A 26,513-nucleotide genomic window follows, 5' to 3' on the forward strand; every position below is an offset into this window, starting at 1 on the left:
GAGGAGCCACCTCTTCTTAGGAATCTTCTTTTTTCCAATTTTAAATCTTTTTTTTTTTTTTTACTTCAGACTGCAGGTTTGCACCTTTAACAGCTGCTGGAGACAGAGAAATACTGAGGGACTGCAGGTGGCACTCTGTTATGTAGCAGTGCCAGAAAAGTTTTTATTCTCTGTATCTGCTGCTGGTAGGGATGCAAAACTATTTGTCTGGACTGATCTGGGGTATGAACAGGAACAACTTACTTTTATTGGAAACAAACAAGTGAAATGCTTTATATTCTATACTTTTGCAAATTGTTTTTTGCCTGGCATATCCCTCCTGCTCCTTTGTGCTTCTAGCTCAATCAGAATCAGTCTATAGTTAAGCTGCAATGCCCAAATTTTTATTTGAAATTATTTGGGTTATTTTACCTGCCTCCCCATCGCCCCAACCACTTTTAAACATCCTGTTTACCTAGACCAACTATTGTGGTAATAATCCTTTGGACTGGGCCACAATCCCTGGCTCACTCCAGAACCCAGTGTGTGCATACAAGCAGTCTGACCATTAGATGTCATCATTGTGCAATGGCTGAAAACTCCACCCTGCTGAACCTGTCAACATGACCTCCACAGCTTCTCCAGCTAGACTGATGAGCAGAAGCCAGGTCTGGGAATCACACCCAGATTTCCCACTCAGCAGTAAGCAGCACTATAACTGAGCTATCAGGCTGGCCCCCAAATTCTAATTTTATGTGACTAGTTGATACCGGCAAAACATGTGCAAGTATATGATGTGATTATTCCTGTCCAATCCTAGTGCTCTTCTTTCTTGCTCTCTCTTCCAGCCTGCTAGTGCGTGCTCTTTAGAAAGTACCCTCATTTGATACAAATAGCACCATGCCCCCATTAGAGACACATAAATGCCTTAAACACTACTAAGCACATTTCTAACCAGATGAATCTGGTTATTTCTCAAATCATCTTGCTTCTTGATTAAAGAGCAAAAATGAGATGGTTCTGAACTGCTCCAGAATGTTCTTACTATTGCCTATTACAGTTGAAAACACAATTGGCAGTCAATCAAATTACTCAAATCATTTTTTTAATTATTCCCAGAGGAAATCATTATAATGAAAACCAATTGAATGAAACTTACTTGATCCACATGAAGCAGGCCACAGTGCATTATATTGTAGAAATGGGTTAGAAAATCCCTGTTGGGAGATACATCTTGTCTCCTCTTCATTATTCTGCAGATCAGCTTGTAAGCATGAAGTTTACCTTGCTTATATTTGTCAGGCAGCATAGTTGCCTAATATTATAAAAAGAAACATACGCTAATTCATTAAAATCAATAAAGCTGTGAAGAAAGTGCAAAAGCAGGAGGATTATGTTAATATCAGAATGGTAATCTTAGTACCATATATCAGTGAGGCTCAGTCCAGACTTAGGATGCACATGGAAAAACTGATTCTTACCTGTGAATTTTCTTTCCTTTACTCTTACCAGACTAGTTCAGACAAATAGGTTTTACTCCCCTACCAGCAGATGGAGACAGAGAATAAAAGTTTTACTGTTTCTCTAGAAACATGCGCTACTGTGGCATCCTGCCAATATATATGTAACAAAGCTAAACACAACCCCTTATACAAGTAGCAGAATTCCAAACTTCTAGTGAAACTCAAGGTTGCAAGCACTCCTTTTCCTTAAAGAGGGCATGAAAAACCAGTTCAAGACAACACAGCATATATACCTTAGTCCTTATGTAGTCAAGTAGACATTCTGAAAAGCAATTTTCAGACACAAAGGGACGGACTCTGGACTGGTTTGGAAAGAAAGTTAGCTGGAAGAACCAATTTTTCTTCCTTATCCACTAGCCCAATCTAGATGAATGGAATGTACCCAAACCATCCTAAACTGGGTGGGAGTCTGAAAGATCAGCTTGCTACATGCCCGTCCCAAAAGATGCAGCATTGGTGGATCGGATGTCCAGTCGGTAATGCTTGACAAAAGCATATGACAATGACCAGGTTGCAGGTCTACAAATGTCCTGTGAGGGCCATCAACAGGCACTCCATCTATGAAGACACTAGTGCTAGCCTTCAAACTCTTGGAACCTCTAGATCTTCACAAATGGAAGTAGACGGCATCATCTCCTGAATCCGAGCAATAGAAGTTTTGGAAGCCATTTCACCCTCATTGCAACCACTAATTAAAACAAAAAGACGGATCGATCTGCAGAATACATTTGTGACCTCCAAATATTAAAGCAACACCTGATGCCCATCCTGTACATGAAGCTCCTAAAACAAATAGTCTACAACTGATAACCTCTAAAGGCAGGCAACTCTACTGAATGAGATGAAGGAAATATACCATCTTTGTCAAAAAAGATGGAACTGTATGGTTAAAAACCCTGTACTCGGAAAATTGGAGGAAGGTATCTCTGTACAATAGAACCTTCATCTCAGAAATATGCCTAGCTGAACAAATGGCTACAAAAAATACCACCTTCAACGTAGCACCTTTCAGAGATGCTCTTTTCAGAGGCTCAAAGGAAGCATTGTACAAGCTCTTAACATCAACTCTTCTGGAAACCCTCCTGCAAAACAGGTCTGAATGGCTCACACCTAAGATGTAAATGGAGATGCCACGGTCTCCAGAGTCAAAGCCTCAAGCCTCCAAAACTTGTCCACACTCATACATACGCCAGAGAAGAAGAAACATTTCTAGTCTGAAGCAACATGGAAATTCCTTCCTCTGAATAGCCTTTGACTCTCAGCCTTCTCTCAAAAGCCAAACCGTGAGACAAAAGCAAGCCATCTGCTCCAAGGAAATCAGCCCCTAATGGAGAAATGCAAGAACATGATTAAACCTCAGAGGCCCTGCTAACTTCAGCCTTATTAGATAGGCAAACCAAGGCTTTCTAGACCACTCCAGTGCTATCGGAATCCCCTTGACCTGAATATCTCACTATCCAACGAATCACCTGCTTATTAAAAGTTCATGATGGAAATATATATGGCAGAACCTGATGGGGCCACTGCTGCACCAGAGCATAGAAGCTTTCTGCTCTTGGCTCCCTTCTGCGACTGAAAAACCTCGGAACATAGTGTTGTGCATTGTCGCCACCAACTCTGAGGAATTTCTCCCATTCAGATGTGATGAAAGAACGCCTCCTGAGTGAGCTTCCATTCCCTGAGATCCAATATGTGTCTTCTTTATAAATTTGCTTGCACATTCTCTACCCCAGCAATATGAGATGATGACTGAACTATCAAATGCCACTCTGCCCATTGGAACAACAACCTGACTTCCACTGAAAACGCTCGACTCTTGGTCCCTCCTATTTGTTTATGTAAGCCACTACCATGGGGATACATGAGAACACTCTCTCCTCTCTTCCTCTGACCAGAGAAAGAAACTACCCTAGAGTTTACCTGATAGCCTCCAAACTATTGATGGACAAAACCAGTTCCATAACACTCCAAAGGCTTTGCGACAGTTGAACCTGACATAGGGCTCCCCCAGCTCCTGAGGCTGGAATTTGTAGTTATGATTATTCAGTCTGGAAACTCAGACCTCATACCCTTGGATAGACTGACCTCAAACTATCACAAAGAGAGACAGAGTATGGATTCTAATAGGTGAGGCAACCTGACTCCATAATTCTGCAACTGAAGATCCCATCTTAATAGTAGAACCCATTACAAAGGTCTCATGTTTGCTGCCGCCAAGTGAACCAGATCTAAGGCAGAGGCCATCAACCCCTGGACCTGCAGATAGTCTCAAGACTTTTGGAGCTGTGAACCGCAAGTCCATGGTCTTGAACCTGAAGTTTCTGTCCTCCGATAAATGACTTTGCTAACTATTTTGATACAAAAATTACAAAATTAGGCCAGCAATTTTTGAATACTCCATTACCTAGTGATTTAGAAATAGATATAGATACTGGGGAGTCTATATGGGGTACATTTTAAGTCATGAGTAAAGAGGAAATCTTAATTGTTAAAAAAAAAAAAATGAATACAACAACTTGCCCTTTATATCCTTGTAGTACTGCGGTGATGAAAGCTCTTATTCAAGATAATGGCCAACCATTGACAGACCTTGTCAATCTTTCCCTTGATCTTGGGGATTTTCCATCTATTTTTAAGCAAGCATCAATAAGACTTTCGGTTAAGAAACCACAAAATGATATTAATGATTTAATTAACTACAGACCTCTATCTTCAATCCCTTTTCCTGCCAAAAGTAAAAGAGAACACAGTTTTAAAACAGCTTAATTTCTAGAGAAGAATCATATTTTGGATGAAGCACAATTTGGTTTTTGCCAAAAGCATAATAAGGAACTTTTATTACATTCTAACCTTGATATTTTACATAGAGGCTTTGATACTGGAATTAATTATTTTAATGGCTTTATTAAATCTCTCCACAGTCTTTGACCTAGACCACATGGTTTTGTCGTTTATCTCAAATTGGAAAAGGTGGAACAGTTTAAAGCGTTTTTTCTCATTTTTATTAGACAGAACTCAGCAAGTGAAATATGGAAATTCTTTCTCTGACTGGCATTCTTTGCACACAGGAGTCCCTCGGGGCTTCTCTTTGTCAACTGTTTTATTTAATATGTATTTGAAACCACTTTGTAAATTACTTAAAGGTCTAGAACTACATTTTTCTTTGAATGCAGATGACAATACAATTCTTTTTTCCATGTTTAGCTGATCATACAAATACACTTAGATTTCTTTCAATTTACCTAATATCTATCAAGAGTTGTCTTACATATAAGAAGTTAGTCCTAAACCTGGATAAAACAGATTATTTTCCAGAGCAGGAAAAGCAGCATCCTGTTTTTGACAATTTTATACTTTTTAGAACATTAGTTACCTATAGCCAGTCATACAAGAAACTTAAGCGTAATTATTGAAACTGACCTTTCTTTTAAGAAACATGACAAAAGTCTTGTTCAGAGGTCATTCTGGAGGCTCCAAATGTTAAGGAAATTGAAACTCTTTTAGAAGAAACAGATTTTAGAACAGTTTTACAGGCATTAATTATCCCTTCTCTTGATTATTGTAATTCTGTTTTTAGGCCTGTCTTCCTATACAATTAAAGCAATTCAAACAATCCAGAATTCTGTAGCTCGGATCCTTATAGGCCCCTTGTGATTTGACCACTTTACCCCTATCTTGTATGCCCTTCACTGGCTACCCATTGAATATAGAATTCGGTACAAGATACACTGGTAAACAAATTTCTGGGAACATTTCGTTTCCTCCGCAACCTTTGGTGGAACAAGTAGATTTTAACAAGCTGAAGGAGTGGAGAGAATGAGACGGGATTTAAGGAAACTGGAAGAGTGGTCGAAGATATGGCAGCTGACATTCAATGCCAAGAAGTGCAAAGTCATGCATATGGGGAGAGGAAATCCGAATGAACTGTATTTGATGGGGGCGGGGGAAAGGCTGATGTGCACGGAGCAGGAGAGGGACCTTGGGGTGATAGTGTCTAATGATATGAAGTCTGCGAAACAATGCGACAAGGCGATAGCAAAAGCCAGAAGAATGCTGGGCTGCATAGAGAGAGGAATATCGAGTAAGAAAAGGGAAGTGATTATCCCTTTGTACAGGTCCTTGGTGAGGCCTCACCTGGAGTACTGTGTTCAGTTCTGGAGACCGTATCTACAAAGAGACAAAGACAAGATGGAAGCGGTACAGAGAAGGGCGACCAGGAAGGTGGAGAATCTTCATCGGATGACGTACGAGGAGAGATTGAAGAATCTAAATACGTACACCCTGGAGGAAAGGAGGAGCAGGGGTGATATGATTCAGACTTTCAGATACTTGAAAAACTTTAATGATCAAAAGACAGCGACAAACCTTTTCCGTAGGAAAAAAAATCAGCAGAACCAGAGCCCATGAGCTGAGGCTCCGGGGAGGAAGTCTAAGAACCAATGTCAGGAAGTATTTCTTCACGGAAAGGGTGGTGGATGCCTGGAATGCCCTTCCGGAGGAAGTGGTGAAGTCTAAAACTGTGAAGGACTTCAAAGGGGCGTGGGATAAACACTGTGGATCCATCAAGTCTAGTGGGCATAAATAGAGAGGAGGCAGCAAACACTGCACGGAGCAGCAGTAGCCACTGAGGCAATCACGGAGCGGGATGCCAGTGGTTGGTGTTCCACCTTCACGGAGCGGAAGGATGGAGGGCTGCCATCTCAAAAAACAAAAAAAAAAAAACCAAACAAGCAAACAAAACAGGGGTGGGTAAGGGGCAGGGGTGTGGCCTGCTGGTTGCGGCAGTTGCTACCCCTGATTGAGCTGGATGTTCACTAGGATGGCGCTGCTCTCTGCATTGGTGGAGGGGTGGAAGGGAATTGGGGCCGGAAGGTGCTGGAAGCCAATAGAGACAGGTGGGAGGGAGAAAAAGGGGGGAGAAAAAAAAAAAAAAAGGATAAACTGCGTAGCTTGCTGGGCAGACTGGATGGGCGTTTGGTCTTCTTCTGCCGTCACTTCTATGTTTCTATGAACACAAGTATGTATTTATTATGTCTGTATCGTGTACCGTTTGCCAGAAAAGTGCGATCTACATTAAGCATTGTTACGTGTCTGTAGCAGCATAACCTATAAAGCAGAGTTGCTTACCTGTAACAGGTGTTCTCCCAGGATGTTAGTCCTCACATGTGGGGTGACATCATCGATTGAGCCCTATATTACGGAACACTTTTGTCAAAGTTTCTAGAACTTTGACTGGCACACTGAGCATGCCCAGCACGGCATTAACCCTGCATCCAGCAGGGGTCCCCCTTCAGTCTCGTTTGTAGCAAAAGTACGAGCGAAAAATAAAATAATAAAACGTAAGCAAACCCAACTCCGCGGGGAGGGGGGCAGGTTTCGTGAGGACTAACTTCCTGCTGTCCTGGGAGAACACCTGTTACAGGCAAGTAACTGCTTTCTCCCAGGACAAGCAGGATAGTAGTTCTCACATGTGGGTGAATAGCGAGCTACAGGATGCCCGAATAGAGTGAACCAAAAGCACCCAACGACATGCAACAGGCACAACAACAGGGGTGCTGTTGGTTGTGAGGGTAGCCTGAATTCCACAGTGGGTTGTAGGTAGGAAGTTGGGTTTTTTAAACTGGAAATAAATTACGTAGGACAGACTATCCAAAGACGGAATCCTGCCAGCCAGACTTGTCGAGACAATAATGAGCTGCAAAGGTGTGGAGAGAGCTCTATGTGGCAGCTCTACAGATGTCAGCAATAGGTACAGAACGGAGGTGCACCACTGACGTTGCCATGGCTCTGACCAAATGCGTTTTCATGCGTCCCTGTAGTGGACTACTAAAGAAACGAGCACTCTCGACTGCCAGCCCTGCTCTTTGGCATGCCCTCCCCACGGACCTTCGTCTAGAAACCTGTAGTCGAACATTCAGAAAGAAGCTAAAAACTTGGCTTTTTACAAAAGCCTTCACTTAAAGGTTTCTCCCTAGGGTTTGATTCACTCATTGCATACCCCATCATGCTAGAAGTCTGACACCGTAGCCCTTAATTCTCTTGTTTAGCTCTACTTTACTTCAATCTGCACCCATGCTTATTAAGTCGGTTGTAATTCAGACTTTGTTGATTGTTATTTATTTGTTATTTGTAATAATTTTAAATTCTAAGTCGTCCTCAGCGTTATAAGTTCTCACGAAGTTAGACCTGTTATTTGTACCCTCTTGTTCGATATAATGTTCGAATCGGTATATAAAAGCTCTCAAATAAATAAATAAATAAATAAATAAATGTAAGGTGAGTGCAGAGTACCACACGATCGAGGAGGAATTTGGTATAAGGTAGGTATGTTACCAGTGCCTGTAGCTCACTGACCATGCGAGCCGAGGTTATAGCAACTAGAAAGATTACTTTCCAAGTGAGATGTCTGAACTCGCAGGAGTGTAGGGGCTCGAATGGAGGTCATATGAGCCTTGCTAGCACAACATTGAGGTCCCATGCCACAATTGGGGGACGCAGTGGAGGCTTCAGCAGGAGTAAGCCTCTCATAAAGCGCCCTACCAGGGGTTCCGCCGAAATCGGGGCATCTCCTACACCTTTGTGGTAAGCGGCTATGGCACTTAGATGCACTCGGATGGAGGAAGTTTGTAGGCCAGACTCCGAGAGGTGCCAGAGATAGTCCAGGAACCTTGTTGTGGGGCAGGAAAAGGGATCTATTTCCTTTGTAATGCACCACAAGGAGGATCTTTTCCACTTTGAACGATATTTCCTAGTAAAAGGCTTCTGTGAAGCTATGTGGACCTGGGACACATCGTTAGAAAGGTCAAGTGATTGCAGAATCAACCTTTCAACATCCATACAGTCAGTGACAGTGAGTGGAGGTTCGGATGACAACAATCCATTGTTTTGCGAGTTGGATCTGTGCCCAGGCGAATTGGTTACTGGACTGAGAGGTCGCGTAGGATGGGAAACCAAACCTGCCGCGGACAGTATGGGGCTACGAGAATCATTGTGCCCTGGTCTTGTCGTAACTTCACGAGAGTCTTGCTGATGAGTGGAATCGGAGGGTATGCGTATAGAAGACCCATTGCCCACGACTGGGCGAAGGCATTCCTTGGAGTTGTCTTGCGGCTGCAGTGTAGAGAGTAGAATTGGTCTACTTTGAGGTTGTGAATTAATGCAAAAAGGTCTATGTGTGGGCGGCCCCACTGGTGGGAAATCGTGTTCGCTACAGTGGGATCTAGGGACCATTCGTGGGGATGAAAGATCCGGCTGAGATTGTCCGCTATCACATTGTCCACGCCTGCCAGGTAGGTCGCTCTCAGTATCATGAAATGGGAGAGAGCCCAGGTTCAGATCTGCACCGCCTCTTGGCACAGCAGGTAAGAGCCTGTGCCCCCTTGTTTGTTGAGGTACCACATCGCTACCTGGTTGTCTGTTTCAATTAGGATTAACTTGTTGGATAGGCAATCCTGAAAAGCGAATAGGGCATACCGTATCGCCTGAGTTCCAAAAAATTTATCTGGAGGTTTGTTTCTGCTGTGGTCCAGGTTCCCTGGGTTTGTATAGAAACATAGAAATGACGGCAGAAGACGACCAATAGGCCCATCCAGTCTGCCCAGCAAGCTTTCACACTTATTTTCTCATACTTATCTGTTACTCCGACTGCTGAGTTCAGGGCCCTTATTGGTAGCTTTTTGATTCTAATTTCCTTCCACCCCCGCCATTGATGCAGAGAGCAGTGTTGGAGCTGTATTAAAGTGAAATATAAGGCTTAATGTTTGAGGGTAGTAACTGTCATATCGAGCAAGTTACCCTGATGTTTGTATACTCATATTGCTCAGATCAATGCCTTATTAGATGTTGACTGGATGTAAATCCTATTTCTTCATTTCCCCTGCCGTTGAAGCAGTGAGCTGCGCTGGATATGCATTCAAAGTGAAGTATCAGGCTTAATTTGTTAGAGGTAGTAACCGCTGCAATAAGCAAGCTACTCCCTCACTTATTTGTTTACCCAGCTTGTGCAATTCAGTCTTTGTTGGTTGTCTGAATGTAAATCCTCTTATCTTCATTCTCCCCCCGCCGTTGAAGCAGAAATTTACGCTGGATATGCATTGAAAGTGAAGTATCAGGCTTAATTGGTTTGGGGTAGTAACCGCCGCAACAAGCAAGCTACTCCCACGCTTATTTATTTACCCAGACTATGCTATCTTGTTGGTTGTTGCCTGAATGAAATCCTCTTTTCCACATTTCCTCTTGCCGTTGAAGCATAGAGCATTGTTGGTTGTTGAAGCATAGAGCAATGTTGGTTGTTGCCTGAATGCAAATCCTCTTTTTCACATTTCCTCTTACCGTTGAAGCATAGAGCAATGTTGGAGTCTCATTAACCGTGAGAATGTTTATTGAATAAGGGTATTAATCACCAGGTAGTAGCCGTCATTTCTGCAAGCCACCCCCATACCTCTTCTCTTCATTCCCATCCTCCAGGCTTTATGGATCCACAGTGTTTATCCCACGCCCCTTTAAAATCCTTCACAGTTTTGGTCTTCACCACTTCCTCTGGTAGGGCGTACCAGGCATCCACCACCCTCTCCGTGAAGAAATACTTCCTGACATTGGTTCTGAGTCTTCCTCCCTGGAGTTTCAAATCGTGACCCCTGGTTCTGCTGATTTTTTTCCCCCAACGGAAAAGGTTTGTTGTCATTGACTTTGGATCATTAAAACCTTTCAAGTATCTGAACGTCTGTATCATATCACCCCTGCTCCTCCTTTCCTCCAGGGTATACATATTTAGATTCGTCAGTCTCTCCTCATAAGTCATTCGCTGAAGCCCATCCACCTTTTTGGTCACCCTTCTCTGGACAGCCTCCATCCTGTCTCTGTCCCTTCGGAGATACGGTCTCCAGAACTGAGCACAGTACTCCAGGTGAGGCCTCACCAATGACCTGTACAAGGGGATAATTACTTCCCTTTTCTTACTCAAAATTCCTTTCTCTATGCAGCCCAGCATTCTTCTGGCTTTAGCTATCGCCTTGTCACACTGTTTCGCTGACTTCAGATCATTAGACACTATCACCCCCAGGTCTCTCTCCTGCTCCGTGCACATCAGCCCTTCAACCCCCATAGAATACAATTCTTTCGGATTTCCACAGCCCATATGCATGACTCTGCACTTCTTAGCATTGAATCTCAGCTGCCATGTTGACATGGGCTCCCCAACCAGGTTGGATGCATCTGTGGTTAATGTAATCTGAGGAACTGGAGGTTGAAAGGGTAGTCCTATCTGAAGATTGGACTCCTGTATCAAAGCTGGCTAGTGACGTGGACAATGTGGGACATATGTTGGTGTGATTGGGATCACTGGGACTTTAAAGTCCATTGTGTTACTCTCATGGATAGTTGAGCCATTGGGGTAACGTGGACTGTAGAAGCCATGTGTCCTAGCAAGGTTAGCAGGTGACGAGCTGTAGTAGTGAAAGAGTCTGCACTGCTTTGGCTAAGGTTGACAGTGTGTGTGCTCGGTCTTTCGGGAGGAACGCTCTGGCTTGAATGGTGTTGAGATCTGCTCCGATGAATGAGTGGGTGCGTGATGGAGTCAGATGAGATTTGCGATAGTTTATGAGAAACCCCAAGGATTGTAGCAGGTGTATGGTAAGACAGAGGGATTGAAGTATTACCTCCTTGGATGGACCTTAGCCAATCATCTATATTCGGATAGACATGGATACTGCACTGTCTTAGGTAAGATGCTACTGCTGCCAGGCACTTTGTAAACACTCGGGGTGCTGAGGCTAGGCCGAACGGTAGCACTAGGTATTGGAAATGTCTGTGACCTACTATGAATCCAAGGTATTTTCGATGAGGAGGGGATATGGCTATATGGGCATACGTCTCCTGAAGATCTAGAGAGCACAGCCAATCTCCCCTTTGTAGGAGAGGGAGTATGGTGCCCAAGGTAACCATCCTGAACTTTTCCTTGCGAAGATGTTTGTTTAGGGCGTGGAGGTCCAGTATAGGACGTATGCCGCCTGACTTTCTTGGAATTAGAAAATACTGAGAGTAGAACCCTTTTCCTCGCTGCAGTCGGGGAACTGATTCCATGGCCTTGGACTGCGGGAGAATAGAGAGTTCTGCCTCGAGAAGTGGAGTGTGGTCGGTTAGACTCCACGCCAGACATGGAGAGGGGTCTGGTGGTAGTGTAAGGAAATTTAGATGGTAACTGTGGGCAACCACAGAAAGGACCCATTGGTCAGTGGTGATTGTGTGCCATGTGTTGGCAAAGTGGCAAAGGCGGCCTCCCACAGGGAATATTGTCGGAGGCAGGGGTTGACTGCTGCTCTCTAGAAGGGAGTCAAAACCCCGATGCAGGACCAGTTTGAGGGGGTCTATGCTGATGAGACTGACTTCTTTGAGAGGGTCTGGACGGTCGAGTGCGAGATGGAGGAGGGTAATACCTATGTGATTTATAGGATAACCTCCTAGGTTCCTGTCTGAATTGCCTCTTGGCGGTAGACGAGAAGTCCGAGGGGACAGTGGACAGTTGGCACAAGGTCTTGTAATGATCTTTGAGTTGCCCCAGTGCCTCCTGAATTTTCTCAAAGAGATTGTCCCCTATGTATGGAAGATCTGCCAACCCCGTCCTTGAATTCTTGGAGTAAATCAGAAGATTTGAGCCATGCCCAGCATGTGGCGCTTATTCCCCACCGCTGAGACTCTAGAGGCAGTCTCAAAGATATCATATGCTGCCCTGACCCCATGCTTCCCAGCATAAAGCCCTTTCTGGAAGATGGTAGTCAGTCCCTCCTGAAATTCTTCTGGCAGGGTCTCTAAGAAGTCTTGGACTTGTTTCCAAAGGTTTCTTGAGTATTGTCTCATGCATAGCTGATAGGCTGCTATACGTGCCATAAGCATAGATCTCTGGAACACTCTTCGGCCGAAGGCGTCCAAGGACTTTTGCTCTTTTCCAGGAGGTGAGGAAGAATGGGGCCGGGACCTCTTAGCTTCTTCTGGGTGGATTCAACCACCACAGAGTGGTGGTTGAATCCACACCACAGGGTAGCTGGCTTTTTTGAAAACCTGGAACTGACTGAACCAGGTATGTGGCGTCAGTTTTCCTATTCACTGGTGGGACCGTACCAGGATGTTCCCATGTACGGTGTAACAGGTCGAGCAGAACTTCGTGGACTGGAACTGCCATCACCTCTTTGGGGGCATCCACGAATTGGAGCTCCTCCTCTGTTTGCAGTTTAAAAGGGATGGTTTCCAACATCTCCTTGATGAAGTTAGCAAATGTGAGGTCTTCTGGAGGGGAGCGGCGGCGTTCTTCTGGGGATCAAGGCTCTGACAGAAGGTCCTCTAAGTCTTGAGAGTCAGAGGAATCATCACCCCAAGGGTCGTATGGTGGGTCTCCTCCACCCTGTGGCCCTTCAGATGGAGGCAAAGGTCCAAATCCAGCCGGATCTGGAGGTGGAATCGATGGAAAAGATGGAGGCACCGAGACAGGGGGAGGCAGCACAGAGGATGGCAGTGGCACCAATGGTATTGGTGTTTTCGATGGCTGTCGGGGTGTAAATGGTCCTAGAATCGGCTCCGGCATCGGTGGAGGCTCTTCTTCGTCATAGGGCAAAGGAATTGGGATAGATGCCAGTGGGGGAATCGATGGTCTCGAAGGTGCCACTGGTCCGGAGGAAGTGGGCACCAATCAGGGTGTCCAATCTTTCGAGGAATGGAGCCAGCATAGTAGGTACCGGATTGGGTGTCGACATGGGAGTCGGCGCCGGTGAAGACTGGAATCCTCGACATGCCTGAAGGACTGCCTCTTGGACCATCTGGTCCAATTCCTCCCGTAAGGCTGGTGTTGGTAACACAGCAGCCGGGGTTGGAGGCTGAATAGGCGTTGCCAGAGGGTTGGAGGCTGAATAGGCGTTGCCACAGGAATTTGTGGAGTCTCGGCTCCCAGCACCGGTGCAGTTGGGGAATGCCTCGGTGTCCCAGGTCCAGAGAGGATGGAGGTTCCTCTCCCTGGGACTTCTTGGACGGTGGCTCCGTCGATGCCGATGGCTTGTCGGTGCCGGCATCGGATGAAGGCTCACATCGGTGTCAATGACTGTGCTTTTCTCGATGTTCAGCCCGGTCCTTCTCCGGCGCTGAGGAAGTCAATGCCTTTGAGTATGAAGATGCCAGTGACGGCCGGTCACCGGTGTCTCGATGGTGTTGAGACGTGGATGGAGATGAAGTCTATGAAGCTCTCTTGGCCGGAGTAGATGGAGACGAGCACTTAGATTTGAACAGGTGTTCCCATCTTTTCTAAGTGGGCCTGGTGGCTTTTGGGGTCATTTGGGCACAACTGGTGCACCGCTGGATGACGTGGGAAGGCCCCAAGCATAAGACACAGACGTCGTGAGGGTCCGTAATGAACATAGTCCTCTGGCACTAGGGGCACTTCCGAAAACCAGTCGCCATTTTAAGAAAATAGGGGGCAGCGTGCGGTCAGTGGTCGTCTGGCACCGATGGAAGTACCGCCAGGAACCGACCGCAAAGAATGTGGTAAACTTACCGGCGATATCGGAAGACTGTGGTTGATGGGGGTCCCCGGGACGGGGAAACATTTTTGAAAATATGAGAAAAAGTACCATGAGGAAAAAATGTTGTGAGAAATTCTCACAGAACTCCTAAGAACCACGAGGCAACTGCTGTGCAGAAAAAAAAGACTGAAGGGGGACCCTTGCTGGATGCAGGGTTAATGCCATGCTGAGCATGCTCAGTGTGCCAGTCAAAGTTCTAGAAACTTTGACAAAAGTGTTCAGTGATAGGGCTCCATCAATGACATCACCCCACATGAGACATGTTAAAACTACCATCCTGCTTGTCCTGAGAGAATGGCAATGTTGGTACCAGAAACAGTCAGTTATATGATCTTTCTGTTCCCTCCATATCATTGGGATGGCAAACGGCATGGATGGTTGCACACCTTTCAGCCAAGCTTGCAGACTACAGACACAAGATGTGCAACATATACGAGGAGCCCATGCTCTGTCCTGGTCACCAATTTTGTACCCGAAGTATAACTCGTATGCCTTCTTAATGAGTGCAGTCATACTCCTTTTCTGTGCTTTCAGAGTAAACTCACCACAGATGTAACAAAACGTGTCACGGCTATTACAACATTGGCGCAACATTTCATAAAGTATATGAAATTAAATCCACATGCTTTAAACTCAACAGTTTTAACGATACAATTGCTTATTCACACAGACATTGCATAGAAGACTACTCATTGCTGCTAATTATATAAGGCTGCATCGTCATAGAAACAAGTTGGAATCTTGCAGCTGAGCTGGGGCTTGCCCAAGCAAGTTCTTGAATGATCAGGCAGAGTTTCTTGGTGTATTTTTTTAAAAAGTTAGTCTGTTACATGTTACGTTGCTTATGGCCGTCAAAAATACAACATGAATTTTAAAAATCATAAAAACTACTGTCCAGCTAGAAAACATATGTACGTGAGATTATGTTTTAAAATTTCTATTGTAACACAAAATTGGCCGTTTCTCAAAAAACTTATGTGATATACAAATTTCAAAGTAATATCTGTGATCAGCATCAAAAAATCTATTTGGAACACAAAAAGCCTGAAGGAAACAAAAACTTTGTTTACCAGTGATATTAGTTATGACTCACAGAGCCATTAACCATGGAATCCCCACTTTATATTAATCCTCTACCAAAGATCTATCATCCAGCCAGAAGCCTAAGATCAGAAGGCAGATTCTATTAGATGTTCCCAGTTTTAAATCTATTCTCATGTTGACTCAAGGTAGAGATCATCATCAGTGGAAGGTCCCACGATTTGGAACAATTTATCTGTAGATTTGCATAAACAGCAATATACAAAAACCTTTAAAAAAACAAACATTTATTTTAGTTGACTTTATTAAAATATTTTGATAGCAAAGATATTTACATAAACCGAAGACCTAGTCAATGCTCAGTTTTTTTTCTATGTTTTACTGTTTTTAACTGCAAGAAAGTTTTAATGATGTGTATTTTTTAATGAGTTATTTTATGTATTGGTATTTCTTTATAAACTCATGATTTTATGAATATTTACTTGTAAGTTGCCTAGAACTCTAGATTGTGTGGCATACATTTTTTTATAATTTTTTTATTTATGCATTTACATAATAAACTCAAGCATACACTTGAAGGGTAATACATGTGATATTACTGCAAACAGTACACAAAGAGAAACAGAAAAAGAAGGAAAAAATAACAAATATCACATGTCTAACAAGCCCACAATTGGGATCCAAGATTTACTATATCCAGAGGAATATCTATATAGACAACATGATAATGAGCGAGGAATGGCATATACATTTTGTAAAGAAATATACCATGTCTGTCTTAGAGATACTCCAAGACCTGCGACAGACACAATTTGCATTTTGAGAAACTAATGACCCATCCTAGGTTCTATAACACCTGGACCACCCTGGCAATCACTTGCTGGCACTCCAGAACTGCTTTTGCACAAATCAGCCTTCATAAAAACTCTACAACCACCACCATAACTTTCGAAAAAGTCCTCGGCATAGTTGACAAAGAGAAGGGCATGAAATTGGTAGTGAGCTCCCAGTACTGCTAAAAGGAGAAATCTCTGATTCACTCTCCAAATAGGAATATGCAAATATGCCTCCTTCAGATCTACGGATGCAAAGAACTCCCTGGGATCTTACCACTACAATCACTAAATGGAAAGTTTCTTTCCAGAAATATGATACTTTGAGGAATGTGTTCACTATCCTTAAATCTAAAATGAAGTGAAAAGTGCCTTTTTTTCTTTGTGACCACAAAGTAGATGTATCAACGACTCAATCCCCATTCTTCCTGCAGAAATGGTTCTAACACTGCTAACTGAAGAGGGCAGCATAGAGTATCTTTTACTGCCTTTTTATTCCTTCCTCTTTCTGGACGAACAGGGGGAGACCATGAATGTATCCTGCACTGGACAAGAAACCCTAACAAGTAATCATCCTTTATAATGGAGAGGATCCACCGAGCCGAGGTGATTTTGGGTCCATTCTACATAGAAGAGAGCCAAATGCCTCCCTATCTGAAGGCCTGAAGAATGGACCTTTTGGAGCTCATTGCAAACTCTTAAGAGTTCTTGAGCTGCCAAGAGCAGCATTACTTGACGATTAGCAACCTCCCCTAAAGGACTGACTCCTCATAGAAACTCTCTCTGAGTAGAGGTTTTCCCTGGGTGATAGCGTCTAGATTCTGGCTAGAGACCAGGAGAATCAACAGTAAGAGGAGAATAGGGAATGAGGGAACTAGTACCATTGGCTATCAAACCCTTCTCCAGGTCACGAAACAGAAGACACCAAGGGCCATCGATCCCTTGCTCGATCCTAAACTACCAGGGAAATGGCCTCAATCCAGGACCTAACACCCCTGGGAGCAATTTGAAATCCAAGTCCAACTGCAGGTTAGACAACTCTAACATTTGCTGGATGGCACAATACAGTAAAGCTTCTATTCTGTCTCCCTCCGCTGATATAGGAGAAAAACCTATTCATCTGGACTTGTCTGGTGGACAAAGCAGAGTTGCTTTCTTGTAATAGGTGTTCTCTGAGGACAGCAAGATCTAGGTCCACAGACATGGGTGACCATCAGATGGAGCCCCAACATAGAAAACGTATGTCAAAGTTTCTAGAATTTTGACTTGGCACACTGAGCATGTCCAGCATTCCCTACACCATGTGACCATGCGGGGTCCCTCTCCAGTCTTATAACACAGAATTATATATAAATGAAAAAATAGGAGAAACCTATCTCCGCGGGGTGGCAGGCGGGTTTCGTGAGGACTAACATCCTGCTACCCTCAAAGAGCACCTGTTATAGGTAAGCAACTCTTTCTCAGAGGACAAGCAGGATGGTAGTCCTCACACATGGGTGATCCCCTAGCTAGAGGCTGCTCCTCAACACAAAAGGGGACATACAGATACCCAACCAGGTGCCAACAAGCACAACAGTGCTGTTGGTAACAGCCTGAACCCAAACAACGGGCAGGGAGAGCTGAGTTCTACACCTCAAACCGGTCCCGAAGACAGACTGGCCAAACTACTGTCGCGTCAGCCATCCAGACAATAGTGAGATGTGAATGTGTGGAGAGAACTCCACGTCGCAGCCTTGCAGATCTCCTCCATGGAAGCTGCTCGCAAGTGGGCCACTGATGCTGCCATAGCTCTGACAGGATAAGCCTAGACTTAACCCTCAAGATGTTGTCCTGCCTGGGCATAATAGAAGGAGATGCAATCTGCTAGCCCAATAGTGTCTGTCTGGCAAAGGCAACACCCAACCTATTCCTATCAAAAGAAATAAAAAGTTGGGTGGACGGTCTATGGGCTTCTATCCACACCAGATAAAAGGCTAAGGCTCGCTTGCGATTCAAACCGTGCAGTGCTCGTTCACCTTGGTGAGAATGGGGCCTGGGAAAGAATGTTGGCAGGACAATGGACTAGCTAAGATGGAAGTCTGTCACCACCTTAGGCAGGAACATAGGATGTGTATGCAAGTCTACCCTATAATGATAAAACTTAGTGTAAGGTGGATAAGTTGCTAAGGCCTGGAGCTCACTGTCTCTGCATGTTGAGGTGACTACCACCAAAAATATGACCTTCTAGGTCAGGTACTTCAGGTCACAGGAGTGCAGCGGCTCAAAAGGAGCTTTCATCAGCTGAGCTAGAACCAATTTGAAGTCCAAAGACACATTGAGGGGAGGCTTCAATTGAAGCAGGCCCCACATGAATTGTACAACTATAGGTTGTACAGAGATGGGTGTACCATTTACACCATGGTAGTATGCCCAATTGCACTCAGATTAACTCTGATGGATATGGTTTTCAAGCCAGCTTCCAATAGGTGTAGAAGGTAATCAAGCAGTTTTTGTGTGGGGCAGAAGAATGAATCTAGGGTCTTCTGCTCACATCACACAGAAAACCTCTGCACTTCAGTCCATAGGACTTTCTAGTGGAAGGCTTTCTAGAAGCCACCAGGACCTGAGAATCATCCTCAGAGATCGAGTGGTTGCAGAATTAATGTCTCAACATCCAGGCTGTGAGCGACAGAGCCTGGAGGTTGGGATGCTGCAACTTGCCTTGATCCTGCGTGATATGATCTGGGAAAGCCCCCAGACTGATTGGTCTTCAGATGGACCTCTCCTGCAGGAGTGGAAACCAGACCTGTATCAGCCAATAAGGGGCAATGAAGATCTTAGTCCCCTTTTCCTCGCGAAGCTTCAAGAGCATTTTCGCCACTAAAGGAATCAGAGGATATGTACATAGAAGATCCTTGTCCCAGTGGCAGGCAAGGGTGTCTGAGGTTAGTCTGCCGTCTGACCTGTACAAGGAGCAGAACTGAGGCACCTTCCTGTTGTAAGGGGACGCGAATATATTTATGTCCAGGCTCCCCCCAGAGGTGGAACATCTGATTCGCTACCCCCAGTCCGGGGACAACTCAGGGGGTATGAAGGCACAACTCAGCCTGTCCACTCCCATGTTCTCCAACTCGGCCAGGTACATGGCCCTGAGCACATGACCAGATTTGGATCACTTCCTGAAACAGGAGGTACAATCCCCATACCTCCCTGCTTGTTGACATACCACATAACTACCTGGTTGTCGGTTTGGATCAGGACAACTTTGCTGAACAGCCAATCTCTGAAAGGCCCCAGAGCATACTGGATCACCCAAAGCTCCAGGAAGTTGATCTGACAACTGCTTTCCTGAGCAGACCAGAGACCTTAAGTGCTGAGTCCATCTACATAAGTTCCCCAGCCCAGGGTGGATGCATCCTTGGTTAAGACAATTTGGGTAGAAGGACTTCAAAAAGTGATCCCTTGCTCCACATTTGAAAGTACCTGCCACTAGGACAAGTTGTCCTGGAGAGACGGGGTGACTCGGATGCAGTCCTGGAGGTTCTGCGTGGCTTGGCACCACTGCGCCCTCAGGGTCCATTGGTCTTTGCGTGTGTGTAATCATGCCAAGGGAGTGACATGGATGGTTGCGGCCATATGATCCAACAGTCTCAACATGTGCCAGACACCTACTGGCTCTGCTGAATCTTTGCAATGATGGTTGTCAAAGTGACGGCCCTTTGACAAGGCAGGAAGGTCTTGGCCTGAGCTGTGTCTAGTAGGGCTCCTCTGAATTCCAATTGAGGTGACAGGCTGAGATGGGACTTCGGGTAGTTGATGACTAACCCTAGCGACTCCAACACCTGGATGATTAAATGCATGGACCTGACAGCCTCTGCCTGAGATGTGCTTTTGATCAGCCTATCGTCCAGGCAGGGGAAAGCATGCACCCCTAGCCTTGGAGATGTGCCCCCACCTGGCCAGGCATTTTGTGAAGATTCGTGGGGCTGATGACTGGCAACTCCTGCTACTGGAAGTGCTGTTTTCCCACCACAAATTGGAGTTACTTCCTGCGACTAGGGAAGATCTCAATGTGAGTGAATGCATCCTTTAGATTGAGGGAGCATAGCCAGTCCCCTTTTTGTAAAAGGGGGATCTAACTTTTTTTTTTTTTTTTTTAGAAATTGTTCAAGGCCCTTAGGTCTAGGATGGGACAGAGTCCTCCTGTTCTCTTTGGAATCGGGAAGTACCTGGAGTAGAATCCCCACCCCTCTTTACCCTGGTGGAACAGGCCTGACCACTCTGGCCATTAAGAGGGAGGAAAGCTCTGCTAGTAGTACCTCCCGATGCGCTACCAGCCTCCAAAAAGGGCTCAGTGGGCAATTTTGCGGGACACCCAATAGAATCAATTGGTACCCTTGACATACAATGGAGAGAACCTACTGGTCCAAGGTTATACTGGGCCACTGGTTTTCGAAAAACCGCAACCAGCCCCCAACCGGAGGGTCCAACATCCTGGGTACTGGCGACTGGCCTACACCCCCTATAACCCAGTCAAAATCCCGTTCCTGGAGTTGACTGAGGCACTGGCTGAGGTTTGGTGGTTGTTTGCTGCCTGGAATAGCCGCAGTAGGCCTGATGGTATTGACTAGAGTGAGGGGGTGGAGGATAGTACTTTCTCTGGAAAAGAAAGACTTCTGTCCCATTCTTGCTGGCCTCTTACATTGTTTTGTTTTATGTGTAAAGCATTTAGGTGCATGAGAAATGTAAACTGTTTAGATTTTTGGATAAACGGTATAGAAATTAGATTAAATATATGAATAAGAGGAGGCCAGGTCCAGAGAGCTGGCAGAGAGTTGATGGAGGGTTTCATGGTGGTTCCGGAGCTGGGCCACCATGTCCCTCACCATATCTCCGAAGAGATTCTCCCCAGTACATGGCACAATGGCGAGTCGTTCCTGTTCCTCCGGTCAGAGATCTGAGGCCCGCAGCCATGCCATTCCGCAGGTGCCAATTCCAGCTGCAGAGCCCCTCGATGTCGTCTCAAAAACATCGTAGATCCTTATGCACCAGTGACATGAGGGTGTCCTGCTGCTGTTGAGGCAGCTGTTCAGCCACCTCCTGCTCCTGCTTCCAGATGTCCCATAAGTACTGGCTCATGTACAGCTGGTAGGAAGTAATGAGCATGGGCCCCTGAAACATCTTCCTCCCAAGAGCTTGCATCGCTCTATGGTCCTTTCCCTGGGGCGCCAAGGAATGGTTCTGAGAATGCTTGGTCCTCTTGAGAATGGATTCAAACACCAGTGACTGATGAGGAAGCTGATGCTTCTCGAATCCGGCAGTCTTCTATATGAGGTAGACCCAGTCAGCCTTCTTGTTAATGGGAGGCACTGTGAAGGGTTGTTCCCATATCCTCAGCAGCAGCTCCTTATGGATCTTGTGTACTGGGACCACAACGATCTCCTTAAGAGGCTCCCTGAACCGAAGGATCTCAAGCATTTTTTGTGCCTGGCATCCTCCTCCATCAGCAACTGAAATAGGATGGCTTCCACCATCACCCTCACAAACCCTGCAAAGGTTAAGACCTTAGGCGGAGACTTCCTTCACACCTCTGGAGAAGGGTCTGATGGGAGACTCTAAGGTATCATCTCCCCAGGGGTTATAGGGATCCTCACCCTAAGTCACTGGAGATGGGGCCCTAGGCACTCGGCCTTCATCCAGAAGTGCAGACACTGGCAAAGCTGGATTGGGGGGGGGGGGTATCACAGGCCTCGGCGTCTGATAGCCTAGGTAGAGCTTCCTCAGAGGAGGAACCAGCAACTACCACCGTATCAGTAGGGTGAGACATCTGTGCCCCGCCAGGCACTGATGCTGTCCCGGGAACTGATGCAGCTGGGTCGGTAATGCATCAATGAGCGAATTGCACTTCTCCAGCAGCGGTTCCAGGATGACTGTACCGGCTCCAGTGCCATCAATGCTACAGGACTTCTCCAGCAGCGCCGGTTCCAACACCAGCTGGACTTGCTGCTCCAGCTCCTCCTCAAATGCTGCTGATGCCAACACCAACTGGGAGGAAGGAGGGATGGCCAGATCCTCTTCGGATCCACGAGGCAGATCGGTGACTGGCATCAGGACCAGTGGAGACATTCGCAGACCCCCCAACATCAGAGGAGGACTGGCGCGCCTCACCGCCGGGTCACTTCAGGAGCATCGTGGCATGAGCTTGTGCATCCTTATGCACGGCATTGTTCATCGATGGGGGACCAGTGCCAATGCTTCTTCGGCTTCCCTCATTGCTCGGCCCAGTCCTTCTGTGGTGCTGAGGCCAATGACTAGGAACCCAATGCCCTTGGTCTGGAGGTGATAAGAAGGTGGTCGGTCTCTGGCATCCCTACCGCCAGTGCATCAATGGAATAGATGGTCCTGCCGATGTTGATGGCACGGCGTCCATCGGTATGGCTCCAAGGTCCATTGATGCCAATACCGCCGATGCCGATGGCTCGGTCTTCTTCGCTCCGAAGAGCTACTCCATCTTGTCGAACCAATGACAATGTTCCTTTGGGGTCATTTATGCGTATAAGTGGCAACCTTGAACGTCATGTAATGCCCCCAGGCAGAGGACACATCTCATGGGGTCCGTAATGGACATGGTCCTTGGGCATTGGGGGCATAGACGAAAACTGGACATGGCCATGACGGGACGAAATAAAAGGACCACAAAATGAAAACTAATGGCGGTAGACATTGATGGTCTGCAGACACTAAAGCACCGATGCCACGGAGAAAATGACCACGAAAGGAAACTTACCAGAAACGTCAAAATCCCTGACTAGAAACATTGGACTCGGCATCCATCATCACGGAGAAGAACCCAACGGAAAGTGAGAAATATGTGGGGGGAAAAAAGATTTTTCCAAAAGGCCAAAAAGAGCTCACTCACAACGCAATTCTTTCAGCTCTGTGGAAAGAGAGAGACTGGAGAGGGACCTCGCGTGGATGCATGGTATAGGGCATGCTCAGTGTGCCAAGTCAAAGATCTAGAAACTATGACATAAGTTTTCCGTGTTAAGGCTCCATCTGATGTCACCCACATGTGATGACTACCATTCTGCTTGTCCTCAAAGAATAAGGAAATAGCTTTTTCTACATCATTGAAGTTAAAGTTACACAGAATAAAATGCATTAAGGAAACTATTTACTGTGTATTGTACAATATTTCAAATGCTTAGAAGACAAATATAATATTTACTCTACTAGTTTTTGGAACTCTAAACTTTCTCCAGCCATGTTTGGAATTGTGTCACAAACATTGATCACATGCAGTGTTATCCAACAGAATCAAGCCATGTATGTTGTCTTTTATAACACTGGTGAATTGTTATTAATATGGCTGCCCTCATTAGCATTGATGAACTTCAGCACAGCTGCTTAATACATTTTTAACATAACGACAACGTTTCATTTCAATTTTAAATAGGGCAAATATTACTGTTTGTAGTAATGTGCATTTCAAAACATACACTTGCAAATGCACACAGGTTGCTTAGTCTAAAGAAAATCTTTGAATATGCATCTCCGAAATCATTGTTGGATGAAATAAGCCACATACCAGATAGGTGACTGTTTGCTATGATTTCATGGCATCTGCCATAGAAGAATAGTAGCAAACTGCCCACCAACTAGTGTCATCTCTGCTGGTACAGTCCTCAAGGCTGCAATTACCTCATACACAGAGTGGACAATAATCATTAAGAATAATCTTTGGTATGTTTAGTATAGAATGCTTATTTTGCATAAACAAGAGTATTCCATTTATTTATAACATGAATTATAAATGAAAAGAATCTCAGATCTTACCTTAAAAAGCCAAGGAGTCAGAATTCTCAAGGGTGGGATTAGGACTGGTGGGGGAGGTGAGGTCTGGTTGTCAATGGATATGCCAAGGTTATCTCTAATCTGAAATTAAAAAAAGAAAAAAAAATTGTGTGAAAAAAATTCAGAACTCTTGTTTATGCAAAATAAGCATTCTATACTAAACATACCAAAGATCACTCTTAATGGTTATTGTCCACTCTACGTATGAGGCATAAAATATCCAAATTAAACCTCTATCATGTTTGTTTTTTTTAATTTTTTAATTTATTTATTTATTTTTTTAACATACCTTAGCCAGATTCTGCCAAAGTTCACAAAGGTAATCAAACACTTGAGCATGAATTTCAGGGTTTACAATGTTATTGACATCCCCCAAAATGCCCAGCATCCTCCTCCACATAACAGTGGAGACGTCTTCATGCCACCCTGTAAGAGTTCCCCCTGCCATCACACTACAGCATTCAGATGGGAATTCACTAGTTTCTGTTGACAGAGAGAACAACATGGTGAGAATTATTTGGAGATTTAGAAGACAAATGTAGAAGCCACTATCAGGCCTCTGTTAGGCATGTGTTGTCAAAACATAGGCCCAGAAGAGTTACTTTAATTAATGATTTTATACAATACTTTTCAACCAAACATGATCAAACAGTTCAATATACCCTACAATCCTAACTCTACAGAAACACTTGTTTGGCAGCTGATTTCATCAAAGAAGAGAAACAAATAAAATAGTTAATCAAAGGCCTGTTGAATGAGGACAACCAGAGGCTCTGGTAGGCAGCCATAACAAAAAATTAAACCACAAGGTCGCCATTAACAAAAAAAAATTTAAGAATTCTCCAGTTTCCCAGGACCAGCTTTTCCTACCACTAATTTGAATTCAATTTAACATTGTTCGATGTATATTTCTAAGCAACTCATAGAAATGCAAGACTATAAGATTTTTACCACACTATTAGCGAGGAGTGGCCAAATCTGGTCCTCAAGAACCACAAACAGACCCGGTTTTCAGGATATCCATAATGAACATGCAAGAGAGAGATTTGCCCACAGTAGAAGTAGTGAATGTAAATCTATCTCATGCAAATTCATTGTGCATATTCTGAAAACCAGACCCATCTGCGGTTCTTGAGGACCGGAACTGGCCACTAATGCTATAAGCCAATCCTTCTGTTTGTGCTTTTCACTACGGTAGGGATCAAGCACACAAACTAAATGATTTAACAGTGCAGCTTTACTTAGTATTTGCCTATTCTACTTCTTCAGAGTACAAGTTATTAAAAAGGACATATAGGGCAGTTACTTTACCACAGGAGTTCTCAACCAGGGTCTGTAAGAAGAGTTCAGAGAGCTGCCAAATCTAATACTAATGAAAAATATAAACATATATACATATTTGTTTAATTGAGATACAGAAAAATACTCATGTTGTGGTATGGTGGTGGTATGGCTACAATATATATATTTTTTAAACAGGGGAGGGGGGCCCTTAGAAGGAAAAATGAGAACCCCTGCTCTGTTAGAACAAAACTACTAATTAACAGAGAAAAAGGAGAAAAAGGAAATTTCTCAAAAAATCTTGCCTAGATCATCTGGTGTCTGCAGAACAGAGTGATGAAGCTTCTCATCCAGTTGTAATTCCTGCTGATCCATGTGATCAGCACTAAGGGTAGCAGGAGAAGGGGTTCGCGATCGGGAGCCAGTAGCAGACAAGACAGGAGATGCACTTTCAGAACCTATACATTTGAGATTTTTTTTTTTTAAAGTAATTTTGAAAAATAAAAATGTTCATCTCATCAATTTTAATTCTTTTATTTTTCAGGAATTTTAAACAAAGATGTATTAATTCAAAAGGATAACATACAAGATCTTTGTGTACTTTATTTATTTAAAATTATTTGTATTCCACTAATTCAAAAATCTTGGTGGATCACACCAGAACATACACTATCTTAAGAACAAAGTACAGACAGATATAAATAAAGGCAAAAATAGACTAGCAATGCAATTATACATACTGATATAATAAATGACTTGCATCTTTACAGCTGTTTGAAGACCACCATTTTAAAAACTATGAAACTGCAGTTAACTATACTGAAATAATTTTTACTATTATAAAGAATAATTACTTATCTACCTATAATTGTTGTTCTCTAAAGGTAACATCCCAGTAATCACATGACCTTAGTATCAAGTAGAAGGATTTTGGAGCTATCTCAAAGTTCATATGAACTGGATCCAATCATCTTTCATTTTTTTGAAAGCAATAGAAGGAAACAATAGAAAACTTCCAAACACGTGATGAGTGGGTTGTGAAATTATTGGGCTACTATCTTCAGAGAACAATTACAAATAAATTAAGTTGCTTACCTGTAACAAGTCTTCTCAGAGACTGCTGACTTAGCCATACATGCGGGTGATGATATCCAATAATGCTGACAGAATATTTCTTAGAAAGCAGTGAAAAAGCCAAGACGACTTACAGATATGTGAGGAACTTCCCTCCTAGATACTGCTAAATAGGGACCCTTCTTAGTCTAATTCAAAAGCTGAAAGGAATTCAACTCCAAAAGGGGAGAAGGGTAGAAATGTGTGGCCAATTATCCTGCTGTCCATGTAGAACACTAGTTTCAGGTAAGCAACTTTGATTTCTCTGACAAGCATTATTTATTTTATTTATTTATTTAACATTTTTCTATACCGACATTCGCACGAGACATCACATCGGTTTCCAG

The 26,513-nt window shown here is 44.3% G+C and overlaps 1 protein-coding gene across 6 annotated transcripts in view; it reads right to left on the bottom strand.

Annotated features, from left to right (window-relative positions):
* RALGAPA1 (Ral GTPase activating protein catalytic alpha subunit 1) overlaps positions 1-26,513 on the bottom strand; it is a 647,855-nt gene that overhangs the window by 416,600 nt on the left and 204,742 nt on the right. For all 6 annotated transcript variants that reach the window (XM_029598964.1, XM_029598967.1, XM_029598968.1 and 3 more), the window contains 4 exons: positions 25,359-25,511; positions 24,062-24,255; positions 23,755-23,853; positions 1,139-1,294 (listed from right to left, as the gene is read on the bottom strand). In XM_029598964.1, coding sequence (XP_029454824.1) covers positions 1,139-1,294; positions 23,755-23,853; positions 24,062-24,255; positions 25,359-25,511 — 602 coding nt within the window. The remainder of the gene's footprint in view (positions 1-1,138; positions 1,295-23,754; positions 23,854-24,061; positions 24,256-25,358; positions 25,512-26,513) is intronic.

Source organism: Rhinatrema bivittatum, chromosome 4 (assembly GCF_901001135.1).
Source record: "Rhinatrema bivittatum chromosome 4, aRhiBiv1.1, whole genome shotgun sequence".
NCBI classification, from domain to species: Eukaryota; Metazoa; Chordata; class Amphibia; order Gymnophiona; family Rhinatrematidae; genus Rhinatrema; species Rhinatrema bivittatum.